Source organism: Zalophus californianus, chromosome 7 (assembly GCF_009762305.2).
Source record: "Zalophus californianus isolate mZalCal1 chromosome 7, mZalCal1.pri.v2, whole genome shotgun sequence".
NCBI lineage: Eukaryota > Metazoa > Chordata > Mammalia > Carnivora > Otariidae > Zalophus > Zalophus californianus.
In genome coordinates this window covers 110999446-111021836 of record NC_045601.1, presented here as the reverse complement: position 1 = coordinate 111021836, position 22391 = coordinate 110999446, and the positions used below count along the sequence as shown (strand labels likewise).

The window sequence follows — 22391 nt, the reverse complement described above, 5'->3', positions numbered from 1 at the left end:
TGGGCAATCTAAATCTTGTGTTGCCAGTAAATAGCACTTGAAGTATTCTACTATATTTGCTCCACTTTTTACTCATGCTATGAAATTTGTTTGGAAAACACACACACACACACACACACACACATTTATTTGATGACTGATTTAATTAGAATGTTACAATCTCTTGAGATATTTCTGGAACTGATTTTTGGGGTGTTTTGTTTGGTTTTTTTTTTGCAATTCTGTGCTATCTATAAGTAAAAATATCCTCATCCAAATAATTTGTAAGACATCTAATAGAGCAGAACAACAACACTCCATGAACACTCCTATCCTCATAACCTGTTAGGCAACAGTTTTGGACATTTTCCAATTGGCTTCAATCCAAGTACTTTCATATACCTTCAATTTCTCTTTATATCCCCAAGGATGTTTTGAGAGACTTTATTAAATAAATTGGATTCATTTGATCTATGAATTTTTATAACCTTATCAAAAAAGTGAATGGAATTAGTTTAGGGTGAATCAATGTTGACTCTTTCCTAATTGCTTACTGACATTATTTAAGAAACCTTGATCAGATTCTTGTCTTAGGGCATAGTGTCAAAAATACTAACTTGCCATTTTCCAAATATGTTTTCCTTTTTGTAAAAGTTGAAAATAGATGACTTTCTTTCAGGGGGCAAATGTCTAAAAACCCAGGCTCACTGGGTCCCTTATAGATTCATCATAATGAAGTCCATCTGAAGGGTTACCTCCTCTAACAAAGTCTCTCTACTTCCCCCCTCCTCCCACCCAGATTCTGAGCTCCTTCAGGCTGGGACTGTATCTTATTCATCACCGTAACCCTAGCATAACATAACATGTGTTCAAAAATAATTGTTTAATTGTTGACCTTATTCATTTCTAGCTTTGTGGAATCTCTATGGCATGCTCCATAATTTCTAAAAATCTCCATATGATTCAGAGACCACATCTGAAAACTCCTCCCCCCCAAAAAAAAACTCTTTAAGTCCATGGAATATTACTCATTTAAGTCTAAAAAATTAGAATTATTTGAAAAAGTAAGACCAACTCAAATCTGTCTACCTATGTGGGCTTCTATTAATTTTTGTGCCTGATTCCAGAGCTCTCCCACTACCCTCTATATCTTCAACTGCCTTTTCTCTTACTTAGAATGTCCTCTTGCTAGTCAAGTATTGTCTAGCATTTGTTACTGGAAAAGTATGCCCTTTTTCTCCTTCCCAAATAAGCCTACACAAAATTTGTTTATCTTCATGAATTCCCTCAGACTATTCCAAATGGATTTTTAAATGTTTACCATTTTAAATATTATGACAATATATGAATAATTTGCCACAGTGGGCAGTAAGAGGTGATGATGTGCTCTATGAGTGTTGGGTGGTCAGGCCACTTTGTGTGGTATAAAGAGCAGTGCACATTATGAAAGGTGACTCAAAAATGACCCTGACAGACAATGGTGATTCAAACTGTCTATACAGAAGGGCTTGGAGCAGCAATGTGGCTGAGGAGTGGTACTTGAAACTGCTTTTGCTGGAGCACCTGGGTGGCTCAGTTGGTTAAGCATCTGCCTTCAGCTCAGGTCATGATCCCAGAGTCCTGGGATCTAGCCCCGTGTGGGCTCCCTGCTGGGCTCCCTGCTCAGCGGGAAGCCTGCTTCTCCCTTTCCCTCTGTTGCTCCCAACTACTTGTGTGCTCTCTCTCTCTCTCTCAAATAAATAAATAAAACCTGTAAAAAAATAAATAAAAGAAAGAAACTGCTTTTGCAGAGCATTTTACATAATATAGCATTAAATCAAGAAAACATCACATGCCCACAGTGAAGACTAAAATTCCTTCTCCTGACCTCCAAGCCATTTACTGTCTCTGGCTGGGCTACCACTCTGAGAAACTATTTCATAAGTATAAAAATCTCAAATTTCATTGAACAAGAATCATTTTCTATAAAGCAGGAGACACTGGTAGGCTGAAAGAAATTTTTGAAAAGAAATGGTGTAGTGACAAGAATCAGGCAACATTGATGAACATTTTCAAAAGGCTGTTCATTCACCTTCCCTTTAAAAAAAAGATTTTATTTATTTTAGAGAGAGAGTGCGAGAAGGAGTAGAGGCAGAGGGAGAGGGAGAGAGAGAATCCTGAAGCAGACTCCCACTGAGTGCAGAGCCTATGCAGGGCTTGATCCCAGGACCCTGAGATCATGACCTGAGCTGAAATCAAGAGTCGGACGCTTAACCGACTGAGCCACCCAGGTGCCCCTCATCTTCCCTTTTGGATTCTGCAGATGTACAACAACCAAACCTGGTGCTCTATGATTTCATTATATATATTCTTTTGCTGTTGTTGTTGCACATATTCTTTTTGGCAGATCAACAAAGATTCCCTGTGAATTAAAATTTTCACCATTTTTTATAATAAAATTTTTTTTCACCTTTTTTTTCATTATTTCACAATAGGGTTTATGGGCGTGCGTGTGTGTGTGTGTGTGTGTGGTTGTATGTGTGTGGCCATTTTCAAGGTTGAACATTTTGATTTTAGGGGCAAGAACTGGTAAATAAAATACTGTTTTGTGTTTACATAATATATTATTATGCTTTCAGTAAAATTTTTTTATTTTAGTTAATATCATGTCTTCAATCAAAATGATTATAGATAATATAGTCTATAATGATTCAATTAATTTCTTTAAATTACATATAACATTATTTCTAGGATCCTTTGAATGCTTCTTTATTTCTTATAAGCTTATATTCTATTCCTATGTACCAAATTCTTTTTCTTCAATCACTCCTCCATTTTGGAGTGAAATATCTCAACAAGAATTTCCACTACACTAGAATAGGTCAGGCGAAGAAAATCTCTTAGACTGAACAGAGTATATAATATATACACTTGAGATTCTTTAAAGAAAACCAACTAAGGACAAAAGTGCATGCAGAATCCAGAATTGAGATTTTCACTCCAATTCTCCTTGTTTGATAACATTTTCTAGCCAGATAGACTAACTGATCTGTTCCTCTGCTCATTTATTCTATCTGAATTTTGCAGACTGAAAATACTAACTTCTATGTGTTTTCTAGGCTACACCAGCCCTTCAGGTTAAAATGCTCACTTAACTAAGGATTCCCTAGCACCGACCCCCCCCACCATTGGTTAAATGATTCCTTATCTAATTCTTCCCATAGCAAATGGGTTGGATTAGGAGGCCCACTACACCCTTGATGTACACTAACTCAGAATGAAGTGAGGCCTGACCAAACTTAGTGTTATAGCATGTGACGCTATAAACACCTGCCTTGATCCCTTCTGAGGCTGGTTTAGAAAGTAGTGCCTAGCAGCAAAATATCCCCAATTAGAGAAACTTCTGTTGGAATTAATGATCCTAAACTGCTTGTTTTTCTGAGTTTTCTCTTTATAAGATCCCTGGCTTTTAGAAAAAGTAGTCAATATCATTTTCCCTTATTATGGGATTTGTAGGCCAGGCATATTGTCAAAATAGTTTTGTAAAAGAGAAAGACAGTTTAGGCACACCAATTTTGTTTAAAATTTAAAAGCAAGCTTTGGAGCAAACTGGAACATATAATAAGAATATTCTAGCAAGTATGATTTTCATTTCTGATAAGAATAGACTATTATATTTTATTATATATTCCTCCTAACAAGTCTGGGATCAATTTGATAGATTTTTTTTTTTTAACTTTCATATCCTCCCAGATCTATTAGGTGACTTAATTTTAAAGAAAACTAAATGTCAGGATTAGGGATAACTCTTCTTTTGTTGGATGTCAGAATTCAGAAGATGGCCTCCCTATGGGTCATTTCCTCAGGATTTGACAAATGAAAGTCAAGCACTTTTATATAAAAAGCTAAGTGTGCTAAAATTGGCACATATGCAAACTGAGAAGGAATTTTACCCATATCTTGAATCAGAGTTCTGTCCAAACTATCTTCTCTTTTTATCATCCTTGAATGAGATACCGTTTCATCATCACCAGAGTACAGGTTTGCTTTCTGAACAATGGAAATTATGACTCCAAATGTTCCCCTGCCCGCCCCCTTTTTTTTACTTGACTGTAAGAAGAATCATAGCTAAATTTATTCTTTGATGGCAATAAGTAACACATCCCTGTTATCTAGCACGGTTTGCACCTCTTAAATCAAATTTAATGTTTTTTTCTCTTTTCCTTTTAAAATTCAGTCTGGCTTAACAATTTCCAAGTGTAACCATACACATGTCTGGAACAACAATATTATGGGACCAAAAAGTCTAATGATCTCAAGAATTGACACAAGTTCAGTAGATTTGTCTTTAGGGAAAACCTATTTTATATACACTGCACAGCTTGAAATTATAGGTAAGCTGAAAATACCCTTTGCTATCCTGTGTACAGACAATGAGATCAGTACTGATAACACGCCAAGCAGAACTCATGTATACATTCGTATTATTTTATTCTTATAAAAGAAGTTTATCCCATCCAATTGATCGTGATAACTCTCAATGCAACGTTTGAGATCAGACATCAAGATCAATAACAGACATGTCATTCAGCCTACGGAAGAACTCTAGAAGCACAGGAGACTACTATTAGATACATTATTTCACTCTGTTTTATAGTCCAATCTTTTTTCCACGTTTTGAAGATTCCACAGTTCTCTCTATGGCCACGAAGACCTCTTGCTGTTACAGCTGGTAAGACTCCAAATGGCCTACCCGCAACATGATCAAATTACTTGCTGAAGGGTTTTGGTGGTTGATAAGACCCCTGTCTTCTCCCTCCAAGCTTGAACCAATATAAGGAATACATACAAAAGTTAGCCTGCCAAAAAAATAAAAAAATCTATCAGCAAGAAATGCTAAAAGAATAGCTTCTGTGCTTAAAACTACAGCCAAAGTGGACTTCCTGCCAGTTCCCTCCCGTGTATTCCTGATTTGTAAGATAAGCCAAAAGCAATCTATCTGAGCTATTATCTCAGTTTCTTATAGAAATACTTTTACTCAGGGGCTAATCCTGGGCCCCTTTGCCCTCTGATCCATCCCTTCCCTTTCCTCCCTCCCTCTCTCTCTCTCTCTCTCTCTCTCTCTCTATATATATATATATATATATATATTTTTTTTTTTTTCCTGTACCACGGAGACGCTGAGCCCTAAAAGCAGTACCTTCCCAAGACCCTCTTTGCTGGCATCCAACTGGTGAAGTCAGGGAGGGGGAGAAATCCCCTGGCTTCTCCCTTGCTCAGGCCCTCCCATCTAGTGCCAGTGCCTTGGCTGGCTGAGATCTGCCTTCCCAGGGCAGCACTCCCAGGGCTTGCAGACTTCTCTTTCTAGGTGGCACCTTCTCTCCTTCTATTTTGTATCCTTATTTCTCCACATTTCTTCCTCTTCTTTTCTCCTCCCCATCCTCAGCTTCCCCCTCCTCTTCCTCCTCCTCCTTTTTTGCCTCTAATGGCACTTTCATCTTTACAATGGCTTTCTTTTTCTCTCTCATTTCTTTTCCGAGTTCTCCAAGTTTGCTTTTCATCTTCTTCTCTTGTAATCCCGTCTATATTTTGGAGCTATTTTTTTTTTAAACACAGACTACCTGGAGGTAACATATTTAAGACTTTGAAGTATACTTCCTGTGCTCCCTGGTGTAATAAGCCTTCAAATAGATGTTCCTTAGCCATCCCCCGCCCTATTCCATATACATGGAGAAGTCTTCAGCTGTTTCCTTTTCTTTCTCTTTTTTTTAAGATTTTATTTATTTATTTGACAGAGAGAGTGAGAGAGCACAAGCAGGGGGCGCGGCAGAGGGAGAGGGAGAAGCAGGCTGCCCGCTGAGCAGGGAGCCCGATGCGGGGCTCGATAGATTCCCAGGACCCTGGGATCATGACCTGAGCTGAAGGCAGACGCTTAACGACTGAGCCGCCCAGGCGCCCCTCTTCACCTGTTTTCTTTCTGATAATGTTCCCTCTGAACACATCCATCTTTTTTCTCTAAAGAATAGTCTAGGGGATGGATGAGGAAACATTCAAATTAAGTTTGTGCCCTGAGTACTTTTTCTTTATATCTGTTATGTTCTGAGTCTGAAGAACATATACTTTCCTCAATTTTTTGCCCAAAAAGGCCCGGGATGGTAAGTCACAAACTCTCTGAATCCCATTCACCAAACACCATCTTTCTGGCCATGAGCCAAGACCACTGACCATAAAAATGATCTTTCAGGTTTCTTCTTTGAATCTACCTTTCATAGTGTAGAATGAATATCTATCTAATACTGCTCCCCCTCCCCTGTACTTGCCTATATTCTTAGATCTCATCACTGTAACCAAAAGATCATTGGATTTGCGTTTGAGAATTGTGACCATTTCTTTAAGGGGAAACTGTATACTGACTGAGGTTGGAGGATAAATGTGTTGGCTCTCAGCACCCTCCCTCACCATAATTCAAATTTCATAATATTTGGCAGCTTTTCTCATGGTTTGAGGTTATGGCTATTTTCTTGTTTCACTGAAGATGGCTTTTTATCCCCTGTGTTTTTTATATTTTATTACAATTGTTGGGGAATTTCAGTAACAGGGAGTAGGGTAAAAATTACTTTCTTCTCCTATGTTTAAACATAAATGAGAATTTGAAAGATCAGTAGAAACTCTGGAGCTAAACTTTACAGTCAAAAAAATTATGTTTCTCTCATCATGTATATGGAATATGTGCATTTTAACTTTCTAATAATGGCTGTACCAGACTACTTCATTTATTTTAATAAATAAATGTTTTAGATCTCAAAACTCACAGTTCATGTAATACTACTAATCAGGTTAGATGAGAGCAGAATGCAAACTATGTTATAACACAGAATCACTATTTTTAAGAAATTTCTATCTCATATATCAAATATGAGAAAGAAATGCCTGACATATAGTAAGTGCTCAAAATTGAAGTTTCCTTCCTTCAATGGATAAGAGAAGAGGTTAGAATTGTCAACACATCTGCTGAGGCTTCTCCCTGCCTATGGAGACCTACTAATAAGAGATGCTATTCTTGTAATAAGGGCAGGGCCAAAATGTAGTTTGCATGCTGTGCTTCTTGCTCTTCCCAGGCTCACAAATCTTGGAATAAACTTGCTAATTATACACAATTAATGTATCTTTCGAACAAAAATCTGTGGGAATCTGTTAGTCAGTGTTCTTCTAACGGTCTTGCAGAATAGGATCCTGGAATGCTAATTGCACCCCAAATCCTCTTGTTTCCCACACACACCGCACAAGATCAAGGCTTAGAGGGTTGTTAACAAACACATTCACACAGTAAAACTGCTCTTTCTTCCCTGTGCTGTCCTCATATTATTGGATCACATGTCCAACACCAGTTGTTCCTACCAACTCTGCTCACACCCTGTCTCCCAGCTGGCTTTGCACTTCCACAGGATCCAACATTCGCTCCACAAGTTTGATAATGTGCAAAGTCTGAGAAATTACAAAACATTCCAGAGCAACTCAAATAAATCTATCTTTTTTATTTCAAGCAAAGAACTAGGTAGGAAGACCTCTAACAGCTCCTGGCAAAATAATTTATAAATCCCATAAACTTTGTTGATAGGCTGATTATTTGGAAAGTAATCTCTTCCAAAAGGCCTAGAGTACCACAAATTGTAAAAAGTCAAAGTTGTCTGGGACGTACTCTGTACTTGCCAACAGGCACAGTGTACCATAAAACCAGTTTCGATTCTGGGCCTGAGATTGTAGGTCTTCTCTCCTAAAATCACCAAATCTTCCTCTCCCCATCAATGCAAGCAAATAATTAATTAATGACTGACCAATATTGCCAGGTGCTGAGAGAACAGAGTTGAACAGGCTGCCAGACTTACCTTTAAATAATTGGTAGCTGAAAATTGTAAGGTCTTCCCAAATGTCACTTAATTCTTACTATAACCCTAGAAAGTAGGTCTCATTGTGCCCATTGTACAGGTTAGAAACGGGTTCACATCGGGTCAGTGACTTGCCCAAGGACATATACCTGTCAAGGTGGAGCCAAGAGTGGAATAGGAGGTCATCTCCAAAGCTCATGCACTTCGCCACTGCCTGACAGGAATGCACAGTGATGACAGAGAAGCCAGAGAGTGGACATCAACACTGACTGGAAGAACTTACCTGATGGTTCACTCAGGAAAGGAAGAAAGCAAACCACCTACCAATGGGACCCTGGACTTTCCCAGTGTTGGCACAAAGTGTTCTTTTCTCACCAAAGGTCCCCTTCAGGCAGTTTCGTAGCCAATGCTGTATACTAGATATAGCATATTATTCCTCCTGAATTCATCAAGGTCAAGAACTATACCAGGTATCAATCACTCAATCACTAAAGAAAATATAGTCCAGGTTCTCTGGACACTGGATTAGTTTTCCAGGGCTGTCATGACAAAGTACAACAAACTGGGGGCTTAAACAACAGAAGTTTATTATCTCACGGTTCTTAAGGTTAGAAGTCCAAATTGGAGGTGTTGGCAGGGTTGGTTCATCCCTCTGAGGACTGTAAGGGAAGGATCTGTTCCAGGCCCCTCTCCTTGCTTATAGATGAGCGTTTTTGTGTTCACACAGCATTCTCCCTGTATATGCATCTAACTCCAAATTTCCCCATTTTATAAGGACACCAGTCACACAGGATTAGGGCTCACCCTAATAAACTCATTTTAAATTGATGACCTCTATAAAGACCCCACCTCTCAATAAGGTCACATTCTGAGGTACTGGGGGTTAGGACTTTAACATATGAATGAAGAGGAGGGGGAAGGACATAATTCAGCCCATAACAGACACTACTATGAAGTTTTGGTAGAAGACACCCCAGATACTATTCTCTTCTCCAAACGGGCTTGTAAAAGAGGCTTGTATTAGCCTAATGATTCACTCTGAGCAACATCACAACTCCTCGAAATGAATATTTAATGGCACTTTTAACAATGGAAGCTACTTCTAGAAGGAGGATTCAAAATGAACCCTGATTTTATTAATTCAGGATAGCCTTTTTCAAGATTCAAGTAAAATCCCCATGCCCTAGAAATCTTTGATAAGATCCACTCCATCCTAATGATGATGATCCTTTTCCATGTCCCAGGTCAAAATGTGAACAATGGAATGGATGCTACTGGGCATCAAATTTCAATTCAAAAAAACAAAATGCTTTCTAATAAGTAGAATTATTCATCAATGAGCTATTGCATGTCTAAGCATGGCATCCAAGGCAGAAACCATAAAACAAAAAGACCCACTTAACTATAGTAAAAAAAAAAAAAGAGAAACCAAAAGAAATTCTATAAAATTTAAAAATATTTGCTAAATATATGACAAAGGCAAAAAGTTATTATCTTTAATGTTATTCATTCAATGATTATTTACTGAGCACCTATTATATGTCAGGTTCTGTTTCTAGGTATGGCGGATGTGAACAAGACCAAGTCCCAGCCCTCATAGAGTCAACAAATCAACAGACTTACCCTAAGACTCCAAGAGAAAACAATTAGAAGACATAAACAAAAACAGAAATTCAAATGGTAAATAAATTAAAACAAGATTTTTTTTTGCCTGCCAAATTAGCAGAACTTTCAGATTTTGTGGTGTTGGCAAGGGTGTAGAATATGGACTTTCCCACATTCTTATCTAAGAGTGTGTTTCAACCAGCTTCTTAATGGTAAAACCCAAACTGCCCTCAGGTTTAGCCTGAGCACATTTAAAATGCTAAGATGGCAAATGACATATCCAATAGAGGGTTAGTATCCAAAGTAGATAAAGAACTGATACAACTCAACACTCAGAAAACAAATAACCCAATTAAAAAATGGGCAGAGGATGTGAACAGATATTTCTCCAAAGAAGACCTACAGATGGCCAACAGACACATGAAAAGATGCTCAACACCCCTTATCATCAGGGAAGTGCAAATCAAAACTACAAGGAGATATCACCTCACACCTGTCAGAATGGCTAAAATCAAAAACACAAAAAACAACAAGTGTCAGTGAGGATGTAGAGAAAAGGAATCCTCATGTACTGTTGGTGGGAATGCAAACAGGTGTAGCACTGTGGAAAACAGTAAAGAGGTTTCTCAAAAAGTCAAAAATAGAATTACCATATAATCCAGTAATTGCAATATTGGGCATTTACCCCAAAAATACAAAAACACCAATTCAAAGGGATACATGCACCAGTATGCTTATAGCAGCATTATGTACAATAGTCAGATTAGGGAAGCAGCTCAAGTGTCCACTGACTGATGAATGGATGAAGAAGTGGTATATAAGTACAATGGAATATTACTCAGCCATAAAAAAGAATGGAATCTTGCCATTTGCAACAACATGGATGGAGCCAGAGAGTATAATGCTGAGCAAAATAAGTCAGTCAGGGAAAGACAAATACCATATGATTTCACTCATATGTGGAATTTAAGAAACAAAACAAATGAATAAGGAGGAAAAGAGAGAGAGAGAGACAAATCAAGAAACAGACGCTTAACTATAGAGAACAAACTTATGGTTACCAGAGGGGAGGGGGTCGGGGTTTGAGTGAGACAGGTGATGGGGACTGAGGAGTGCACTTGTCGTGATGAGCACTGGATAATGTATGAAAGTGTCGAATTACTATATTGTACACCTGAAATAAATATAACACTGTATGTTAACTACAGTGGAATTAAAATTAAATTAAATTAAATAAAAAATTTTAGATCTTCAGGTTTTGCATTCATTAAGCATTTCTGTAAGTACTTACTGTATGCCAGGCAGTGCTCGAGGTACTGGGGACCCAAGGGTGAAGAAAATATAAAAAGATCCAGGCCCTGAAAGAGCTTACTCCAGTTGGGGGGACAAATGTAATTTTTTAAAATACAGCTTTGTACATGTTCTAGCAAAAAGAAATAAAATAAAATGCTGAAATGCATACTCCTGGGCTCCACCGCAGAGATTCTGAATCCACTGATCAGAAATGAGACCCAAGAAAGGTCTCTTGACTACTACAGGGTATTCTAGTGCAAGTTACCTCAGGCCACACTTGGGCACAGAATGCTCTAGACCATGGGTGGGGCTGAGCCAATGGTCCCAGCAATAGGATTTTGCAGGGCTTAACAATCAAATGCAGAATGTCTTGGTCAATTAGATTTGATCAATTGATGGGAATATTTCAGTGATAAGATAGAAAAGTATCAAGTCATACTTGCTACTGGTGGGCTTTGACACTGGGTCACACACAGGTCAGCTTTGACAATTTATCCTGTTTGACACAGCAAGTCAACTGTTTTAAAAAACCTCCCTAAGGACATAATCAGGTTTTATTCAAAATATTAGTAGGATTACAGAAATTATTTAAGAATTCTGAAAAAATAAGAAGAGGATGAAGCTACTCTTAATTACTTTTCCTTAAAATGTTGGCTAGGGGTAGAGAACACTGAAGGAAAGAGAGCTCCACTCTGTGTCCCTCAGATTCAGGCTCTGTTTTGCAAATGTTTTCTGGTTACCATGGCAACTTCTGTATGTCTCTGTGTAAATGGGAAATTGGGAACCTCATTTAAAAAAAAATGATTAGTGTGTTCTTTTTATCCTGGTAAGCTCATTCTGTGCTGACAAATTATATTCTGACAGCTAGGTTGTAATCTAAAACATACTTTTTTAGAGGCTCTGAATAATAAAGTGTTTCCAGGGACTGATAGTTAGTCTTCCTTTATATTTTTATGTATTTGTTTTCAATAAATTCAAGAGATAAACTGAAGTGCTAAATACTTGCTACACTTTTTAAATAACTCAGAAATATGTCCTCCCTTTAAAAAGTTGACATATGTCAATTTGATTATTGTACTCATGAGATGTAATAAAAGGAAAAAGCACAAGCTTCAAAATCAGTCAGACTTGAAGCTGAACTGTGGCCCTGACATTTGCTAGTTAGTTGTGTGACCTTGGGCAAGTAGTCTAACTCTTTGATCCTCAGTTTTTATCTATAAAATAAGAATCAAAAATAACATATACATGTAGAAAGTGTCCACAACAGTGCCAAGTCTATTGAGCAGGTTCTTTTTTTTTTTTTTTTTCTAAAGATTTTATTTATTTATTTGAGAGAGAGAATGAGAGATAGAGAGCAGGAGAGGAAGAGGGTCAGAGGGAGAAGCAGACTCCCTGCTCAGCAGGGAGCCCGATGCGGGACTCGATCCCAGGACTCCAGGATCATGACCTGAGCCGAAGGCAGTCGCTTAACCAACTGAGCCACTCAGGCGTCCGAGCAGGTTCTTGATGTAACAAGTAGCTATCACTACCAAAGAAAAAATAAAAAGCAAGCAGAGAAACATCCAAAACCTATCAGACTTGGCTTAAAAGAAATTGGGCTTTACATAGAAAAAAAAAATGAATAAATAAAAAAATAATGCACAATCAACATTATTAGGATTGAACTTTGTCATGTTTTAGCTATTTATGATACTATTATTAGACACTCAGCAGTAATAGGAAAAGACTGTTGGAATTCTGTAAGATGGTAGAACATGACAGATACTCTGGCACAAAGAAGTTTAAAGTCCTCAAAACTTTAGAAAACAATAGTCTGAAAATATGCCGTCAGCTAAAGTCAACGCATAACTTTGAAATATTAAATAGCCAAGCTTTTAAGCTAATAGAGGTCATGGTGAACGAGGGCCAGGAGCCCTCCCTCGGTGACCCACTCAAGATGAGACAATATAATTGTGAGGGAAAGGCCTCGGTTTCTGTAGGCATGAGTCACCTATGGAGGAAGGTTAGCATCGTGGCAGGGACAGGTTTCCCTATTTGTTTTCTAATAGCATTTACAAATTTACTTTTTCTCTCTTTCATATTCTGTTGGTGGCCAGGACTCAGTTATATCCTGTATCTCTAGGTTTGCTCTTTATTAAACTGTGAATGGAGAATCAGGATTTTTAGTAGGGCATTCTAAATCTTTTGTCATTATACTCCCTAATTCTGAATCCGCTTTTATTTCTTAAGCTTCAATTATCATGACAAATAAGAGCACGGTGGATGATCACATGAGCAATTGTTGAAGCAAAACACAAATGCAAAACATTGGAAAGCAAAACAAGATATTTGGAAATTAAGCAACACATAAAACTTTCTTTGAGTGAAAATAATAATTTCAAGGTTCTTAAATCCATGTTACATGTAGCACAGAAATTCAACCTATATACGTTAGTCTATTGGAAAGCATTCATGCAGAACTGGTAAAAACAGCAAAACTAAGGACCCAGAATAACAGATGACAGCACCATGCTTTCACTATCTGAATTTGGTTTCCATTTATTCATCTTATATCTAAGGCAGTACATTCTGGAGAGTAGAAATGAACAGGAGATTTTCTCAGACTTCTTATGCTCCCAGCTTACTAACCTCACCCACTGCTTGTTATCAGAGACAAGGTAAAACACAGAACTCAGGGAGCATGGTTTAAAAAGGAAAGTGCCAAGAATATATAATGGGGAAAAGACAATCTCTTCAATAAATGGTGCTGGGAAAAGTGGATGGCTACATGCAAAAGAATGAAACTGGACCATACACAAAAATAAACTCCAAATGGATTACAGACCTAAATGTGAGACCTGAAACCATAAAACTCCTAAAAGAAAACACAGGCAGTAATCTCTTAGACATTGCCCTTAGCAACATATTTATGGATATGTCTCCTCAAGCAAGAGAAACAAAAGCAAAAATAAACTATTGTGACTACACCAAAATAAAAAGCTTTTGCACAGCAAAAGAAACCATCCACAAAACAGAAAGGCAACCTAGTGAATGGGAGAAGATATTTGCAAATGATAAATCTGATAAAAGGTTAATATCCAAAATACATAAAGAACTGATACAGCTCAACACCCAAAAAAACAAATAACCCAATTAAAAAATGGGCAGAAGACATGAATAGACATTTCTCCAAAGAAGAAATAGAGATGGCCAACAGACACATGAAAAGATGTTCATCAGTCACCATCAGAGAAATCCAAATCAAAATTACAATGAGATATCACCTCCCACCTGTCAGAATGGCTAGTATCAAAAAGACAAGAAATAACAAGTATTAGCAAGGATGTGAAGAAAAGGGAACCCTTGTGCACTGTTGGTGGGAATGCATACTGGTGTAGCCACTGTGGAAAACAATATGGAGGTTCCTTGAAAAATTAAAAATAGAACTACCATATGATCCAGTAATTCTACTACTGAATATTTACCCAAAGAACACAAAAACACTAATTCAAAAATAATAGGCATCCCTATGTTTATTGCAGCATTATTTATAATAGCCAAGATAAGGAAGCAACTCAAATGTCCACCAGTAGATGAATGGATAAAGAAGATGTGGTATATAGAAGCAATGGAATATTACCAGCCATTAAAAAGAATTAGATCTTGCCACTTGCAACAACATGGATAAACCTAGAAGGCATCATGATAAGTGAAATGCGTCAGACAGAGAAAGACAAATCCTAGGTGATCTCGCTTATATGTGGAATCTAAAAAAAAAAAAAAAAAAAAACACAACAACAACAAACAAAACCAAACAGACTCTTAAATACAAAGAACAAACTGGTAGTTGCCAGAGGGGAGGAAGATGAGGATGGGTAAAATGGGTAAAGGGGATTAAGAGGTACAAACTTTCAGTTATAAAATAAATCAGTCACAGAGATGAAAAGTACAGCATAGGGAGTATAGTCAGTACTATTGTAGTAACATTGCATGGGGCCAACAGTGACCACCTCATGGTGGCAAGCACTGAATAACGTATAGACTTGTCAAATCACTATGTTGTTCGCCTGAAACTAATATAATATTGTATGTTAACTATACTTCAATTAAAAAAAAACAAAAAAGGAAGTGCCAGTGTTAATGGTAAGCTCTTCATTTGGGGAACTGTTCCCACACCACCCCCACACCCATTCCTTTACTTCAGTGTCACTGGGTGAGAGCTTTGTGATGTTCCATCTTCAATCAGTAACTGGTTAGGGTCAAGGCCTCTGACCACACTTAGTCAGTCCTGACTCCTGTCTAGGGTTTCCAGGTGAAATACAGGCACCCAGTGAGGTCCAAATGTTAGATTAACAAGTAAGTTTTAGTATAAATACATCCCAAATATTGCACTGAGGCATACTTACTACACCCCATGGCAGTATTTGCAGATCTGCCAACAATAGCCGCAAATACATACAGCACTTCTCATGTCCCATGTATTGTTCTAAATGCCATATAAATATTAATTTCCTAAATACATGAAAATATGTGGATATGTAAACATGTGCCAATATTTGGAGGATCTGAGGTTAGGAATAATGAACTGTGTATTTTTAAATTTCAAAAATTATGCAAAAATTCCTATGATTAAAACATTTAAGGAGTTTCTGTTGGTTATCTGCAAACTAATTTGTAGAAAACTGAAAATATCAAAGGTGCCAGTCTAGAGATCAGACCCTGCTTCTTAACTAAGCTGAATGACCCTGGGAAAGTCTCAATTCTCTGAATCTAGGATTTCTTATCTGTGACAGGAGATCTGGATGAGATTGTCTTTGAGGTTGTTCTGTACCTAAAATTCTATTAGATCTTATAATATGGAAAAGCAGCTTGCGGAGAAAAGTTTATTACCTCAGCAATCATTCTGTTGGTGTCTCCTAAGAAGAGCAGATTTAGAGCTTCTTCCTCTGTGGCTGCCTGATGGAGAGACAGGTTTTTCAGGTGAATGTTCTGATCAGGGTCCTCCAATATTGTCACTTTCCTAGGAAAATGGGAAGCAACAAAACAAGGGATTTTGAGAATGAAAAGAACTGAAGTCTTCTTACAGGTTTATTTTTAAAAAGCTGTAGAGTACTACATCTTGAACTTATAAAATCAAACAATACACAAGACACTGTACAGTACTGGATACACATCAAAACACTGACATTCCTTTGACAGTACTATTAAATAGTCTGGGGGCTGAAAAGTGTATCACAAGCTCCTGATTCAAGGCTATCTGTCTTTGCAATCGTCGGATCACTAAATCATACATATTCTTGCTGAATTAAAAATGCAAATAGATAACCTACCTATATATCAGGGAAGTTGGCTACATTGTTTTTTCTCTGTCTAATTCAGCTTCTTACATAGGTAAGGCACTAATTCTTCTTCTAATTTTTCCCTTTTGTTCAATTTCATATTACTTTCAATTTACATGACCTTTCAAACTGGTTAGCTCATCAATTTAAACATGCTGGAAATTGAAGTATCTGCCATCCTTCCAGGAGTTATTACCTTGTCTAGTTTTCTTATCAAGATGAGTTTTAAAATTCTCAGGAAGTCTTATAATAAAGTTTTAGTTTGTCATTATTATTTTTATGTCCATCAAATGTGTTTCTTAATCCTTGTTTTTTTGTTTTTTTGTTTTACAACATATCTTTTCCCTCCATTACATCCTTATGGTCAAAGCTTTAGGTCTGGAATTACATTCATCTATTACAACTGCCTTCACGGGATGCCAACATCATTTCCTCCCCAAGTGAATCTTAACTCTGTTTCCAGAGTTGGCTTGTCAATACTCTCCTTGGAGTCCTTTTAGGACTTTCTGCAACTGAATACAATGTGAGCTCCTTATACTCTGCTTCAAAGGCCCACCGATTCAAGCAATAAAATTACTAGAGAGAGTTCCCTTCTGACTCTTGAGCTGTGCCTCCTTGATTTTCTTAAGAATTGTTAAGGAAAGAAAATCTTATAATTCACTAGTATTGCCAAAAATTACCTCGTCATATCTGCACTTGCTTAAGGCATTTGGGATCAATGATAAGGGCATCATCTAGCATTATTTCTCCTTTAAAAGTATAAATAGCCAATGGACATACGTCACTTGTCTATTTATAAAAACACATTTAGAATACCTTAAAAACAGAGATTTTGCAAATATCATTTTTTTTCATCCTTCCCTTTGGTAAAGAGGTTATCTGGGCTTTCATATGTAGTCTGTGGGTAAGATACTAATTGACGGAAGAAAATGTAGCTCTACCACAACACATCTGTGACCAATATGTCACTAATAATGTAGTCCTTTGCCAAGTTTTGGACTCCTTTTTGTCTCCTTCAACAATACCAACTAAGATGGAAAAAGATTTCTTCCCTTAATGAAAACAAATGTATTTTATTTATTTTTCAACAAGACTCATAAGTGAGCTTATTAAAAACGCTTAAGAGTTGAAAAATGCTTGGAAAACATGAATGCATTTTTAACTGAAATGGATGAATTGTGTTCTATTTTTAGGAACCCTCTCTACTCCTTAAACTTTAGATCCACCCTGACTTTCTAAAGTGCTCGAGAAGGTTTAGCTAAATTCAATCACTAGGGACACGGAAGTCAGAATTCTTCCTACATCCATAGATTCTGGGTGCAAGAAATTAAGTAATATTGGAAGGAAGACGAAAACAGGAAACAAGTGAGGAGATGGTACATTCAAAGTGAAAATAGAAGAGAGTTCTTTTTCAACATGGAGCTAACAATGAATTCTCCAACTCTGAGGCCAAGTCATCTGTGATACATGTTGAACCACCAAGCCAGAGACAGCATTATCTTGTGCAAACTCAGAAAAGGGAGAGGCTGGGGGAGCAGGAAATGATTCAAAGAAGAGAATGCTCATGCTCTTTGGGCACCCAAAGGGTGCCAGGCACCAGCACTGTTTCATTTAATACAGTTGTTCTCACCTTGGCTGCACACCAGAACGATCTGTAGAACTAAAAGCAAACAATAAAAGGCTGATGCCGGGTCCTGTCCTAAGAGATTTTAATTTGATTGTTCTGGGGCCCTGGTCTGGGTATCAGAAATCATACACACTCCAAGTGAGTCTAGCGTACAGTCAAGACTGAAAGCCACTGAATTCATCTTTAATCACCCTACAAGGTAGATACATGGGGTGGAGATTTCTGGTTTCTTTATCTTACTTTCCGCCCAGTTCCACCCCATGCCCAAAGGGGAAAATTGATCATCTTATGGGTTGCAGGAAGTTACTCTTGAACTACACCTACTAATAGGCAAGGTCACTGTGAATTTTAAAAAGCTAGTCTTTTCTCAGGAAGTTTCTTGTCTACTCCCTGACTTCCCATACAGCTGATGGGTCAACTAAGTCACCCATCAGCCACAGCAGTAACTAATGCTCAACTGGGGATTATGATCTACCTAAACATCCATATGGTTTTTAACATTACCAAATCAAAAAACCTAAGTGCTGGTAGGGACTCAACATACATACATCTCTCACCATTACTTCACTGAAATAAGAAATGCAGAAAACAAGCAGGTTTGGAATTCTGAAAGTGTTCATTTTTAGACAGCCTAAATGGCTCACTGATATGGGATTATATTTACATAGAATAGTTAGAAGCATAAGGTGGGAAGTGTGAAATGTCATCAGAGGCATTTGGCTAAGCTACTTCTTTCTTCTAAATCATTGAGAACCTTTGATCTCCAGTGTGGCTACTTCAGAACTACTACACTTCTATATTTACTTCCAGGACCTTGCCCAGCTTTGTCACTTTGTCACAAAATACAATTTGCACATGCCCCCAGTTTTTCTGTTTAGAACTCTCAGCTCTCTTTTGTGACCCATCCCTATGCATCTCTCTGATGCTTTTCTGATATTATGTTTCCCTCACAATTGTCTGATTTCTTGCCCATGGAGGTTTTGAAAAGTAAATAAAATAAGCAGGTTGGCGTCCAATTTAGTTTGGCTTTTTTCATGGTTCTCTCTCTACTTAGGGCTCATCTGTGGCCACCCTGTAAAAGGTTCTACCTCTGGCATCCTTCTGGAATCTTCTGTGGTACAACTTTCTCCAGTCAGGATCTCCCTTGCCAGTTCTTCTCCTCAGATTCTTCCCTGGTTTCTGCCCAATCCCTTGGGCATGAGGCGTTGTACTTTCCTTCATAGCCCTGCCTGCCTTCACTGAAAATCCCTTTTGCACTAAGCCTGACAGCCAATGTGTCAGCCCCACCTACTCTCATGCCTTCGCTCACAGAAGCCCAGCCTGAGCCATGCCCTGAGTACTAACTCTTGCATAGGTGGGCTAATCTGGGAGTGAGAATGTTTTAAACTTTGCTGCTGGTGGAATGCGTTTTCAAAGGTGGGGGAAATTAGAACCATTAGCAAAAGTTTCTCATCAAGTTGCTTCCTTCCTTGGCCTTTTTTTTCTCTCTCTCTCTCACAAATCAATAGCTATTTCCTGAATCCTTAGTCCACCACTCAATTCCGACTATAATTTTCATGGGCTTGAAAGAGGGCTTTATTAGAATTTCTTAAATAAACATCCTAATTCCAAGATGGAAACCCCCCAAACTATTTATTTGATTCTTTTTGAAAGGGCCTGTGAATAGTTTTCCCTACAAAATGTTTCTAAAATGTTTAAATTTCAAGCAAAAAGTCACTGATAGCCTTAACTTGGACACCTAAGTGGAAAAGTTCTGCTAAGTATACTCAGCCTGCTTAATGATGGGGAAGAAGCGGGCTTTGTGTTTTCTCTGTAAACAGAGAATCTTTTCCATTTGGCTAAGTAGTTGGAATTTGTAGACTCTTTCTAACTGGCTGGAAGACAGAGAAAGAGCAATAGCCAAGCTCTTGTTCTCAATAATGGAAGCCATCAATGAAAGAACCATCCCCTCCCCACACCCTACCTCCACAACATTCCAATACCACCAACTTGCTGAATAGGAACTTTTCCAGGAGTTGCTGCAATGAATCTGGTTTCTCATTTATATGTTGTAAACACGTGTTGCCATGGTGCTGTTTTTTTTTCTCCCTACTTGCAAATGCCCCGTGTGATTGTGCAGGCGCCCTGCACAATGGCACCATGTCCAAGGGGGTGCAATTCATATCATAAGTTTGTATATTTATTATGAAAAAATGTCTATCAGAGGGCAGAAAAGCATCTTCTAACAAAACTAGCATATTACAACAGTTTTCCAACAGATGGCAGGGGTGCCTTTTAATAATTCACATGAAGGTGCTATCCAGAATAGAAGTAACCCTGTCTAGTTAGTTGCCTTGACTCAGAGAAATATCAATAGCAGGCCGGCCTCATGAGAATTGAAGGGGATCCAGTCAGGTTCTTCTAAATAAATGGATATGTTTCACATGTTGTAAACACAGTCACACTATTCATTTTAATGAAGAAAATACTCTTTCATTTGGTGGTTTCAACCTCTTTTTTTTCCCCCACCCCAACACACATTCTCAGAAGCTCTTCATGGTAAAGATTTGAGAAAAGGGAAGTGGCAAATTTTTAGGAGACGTGTAAGGGGAACCATCCTTCCTGCATTTAAATAATTTTAAAGTTAGATTTTCTTCAGATTGACTAAAAATCTAAAAGATGTCCTCTGTTATATAGAAAATTGGAACATCCCTTGAGGAAGATTTACAAACCTGTAATCCATTTTTATATTGGTCTTAACCTAGACAGAATGGACTAAAAGTAATGGATATTTTTTCTATTTACTGAAAATTCTTTCTAGTAGATTGAAAAATGTATCTTTTCTTTATAGTTTTATCTAATATTATATCTTTTTACTGATAATGAAGAATCTAATCACATGACATTTTAAAAACTAAGTTATTTAATTTCACCTACTAAAAATACCAGTTTCTCTAGCAAATATTTAAGGAATCAATTATATCAATTCTCAATAATCTCTTTCAGAGGAAAGAAGCAGAACTATTTCCTAATTCATTTTATGAGGTCAGCATTACCTAATGCCAAAGATATACAAAGACATTGCAAGAAAACTAAAGACTAATATCTCTCATGAACACAGATGCAAAAATCCTCAACAAAACATTAGCAAATCAAATCCAACAAAGTAAAAAAAGAATTTATGCCACAACCGAGTGAGATTTGTCCCATGTATATGTGGTTGGTTTAATATTCAAAACTTAATTAATGTAATTCATCATACCAAGGCTAAAAAAGAAAAACCACATGACCATATCAATAGGTGCAGAAAAAGTAACAATATCCACCACCCATTCATGATAAAAACTCTCAGTAAACAAGGAATAGAGGGGAACCTTCTCAACTTAATAAAGACTACTATCAAAAACCTACAGCTAGGGCGCCTGGGTGGCTCAGTCATTAAGCGTCTGCCTTTGGCTCAGGTCATGATCCCAGGGTCCTGGGATCGAGTCCCACAACGGGCTCCCTGCTCCGCAGGAAGCCTGCTTCTCCCTCTCCCACTCCCCCTGCTTGTGTTCCTGCTCTCACTGTCTCTCTCTCTCTGTCAAATAAATAAATAAAATCTTAAAAAAAAAAAACCTACAGCTAACATCATAATTAATGGTGAGAAACTCAAAGCATTTCCGCTAAGATCAGATACAGGACAAGGGTGTCCCTCTTACCACTGCTTTTCAACATTGTAGTGGAAATCCTTGCTAATGCAATAATGCAAGAAAAGGAAATAAAAGGTATACAGATTGGGAAGGAAGACCTAAAACTGTTTCTGGTCACAGATGACATGATCATCTATGTAGAATACTGAAAGAATTGACAACACAACTTCTAGGACTAATATGTAATTACAGCAACATTGCAGGATGTAAGGTTAATTTACAAAAGTCAATTGTTTTCTTATATACCAGAAATGAACAAGTAGAATTTGAAATTAAAAACACAATACCATTCACATTAGCATCCAAAAAAGTGAAATACTTAGGTATAAATCTAAAAAAATGCACACAAGATCTATATGAGGAAAACTACAAAACTTTGATGAAAGAACCAAAGAACCAAATGAGAAATATTCCATGTTCATGGATAGGAAGACTCAATACTGTCCAGATTTCAGTTCTTCCCAACTTGATCCACAGATTCAAAGCAATCCCAATAAATTCCTAGTTATTTGTGGATATTGAAAAAATGATTCCACAGTATATATGGAGACACCAAGGACCCAAAAATAGCAAAAACAAAGTTAGAGGATCAATATCACCTGACTTCAAGATTTACTATAAAGCTACAGTATCAAGGCAGTGTGGCATTGGTGAAAGCATAGATAAACAGATCAATGGAACAAAATAGAGAGCCCAGAAATAGACCCACATGAATACAGTAAGCTGATGTTTGGCAAAGGAGTAAAGACAATACAATGGAGCAAAGATAGTCTCTTTAACAAATGGTGCTGCAACAACTGGACATCCACATGCAAAAAATAAATAAATAAATAAGGAAGAAAGAAAGAAAAAAAAAGAGCCATTATCCAAAATATAAAAAGAACTTTGAAAACTCAGCAATAAGCAAACAGACAATCCAATTCAAAAATGGTCCAAAGACTTTAACAGATCCCTTACCTAACAAGATATACAGATGGCAAATAAGCATACAAAAAGATGATCCAAATCTTATTTCATCAAAGAAATGCAGATT

General features: G+C 37.5%; 1 protein-coding gene across 4 annotated transcripts in view; it reads right to left on the bottom strand.

Annotated features, from left to right (window-relative positions):
- KIF6 (kinesin family member 6) overlaps positions 1–22391 on the bottom strand; it is a 465199-nt gene that overhangs the window by 312733 nt on the left and 130075 nt on the right. For all 4 annotated transcript variants that reach the window (XR_003521659.2, XM_027603428.2, XM_027603429.2 and 1 more), the window contains one exon: positions 15612–15741. Coding sequence is in view for 3 of the 4 variants with exons in the window: in XM_027603428.2 (XP_027459229.1) it covers positions 15612–15741 (130 nt within the window). In the remaining variant the exon portion in view is untranslated. The remainder of the gene's footprint in view (positions 1–15611; positions 15742–22391) is intronic.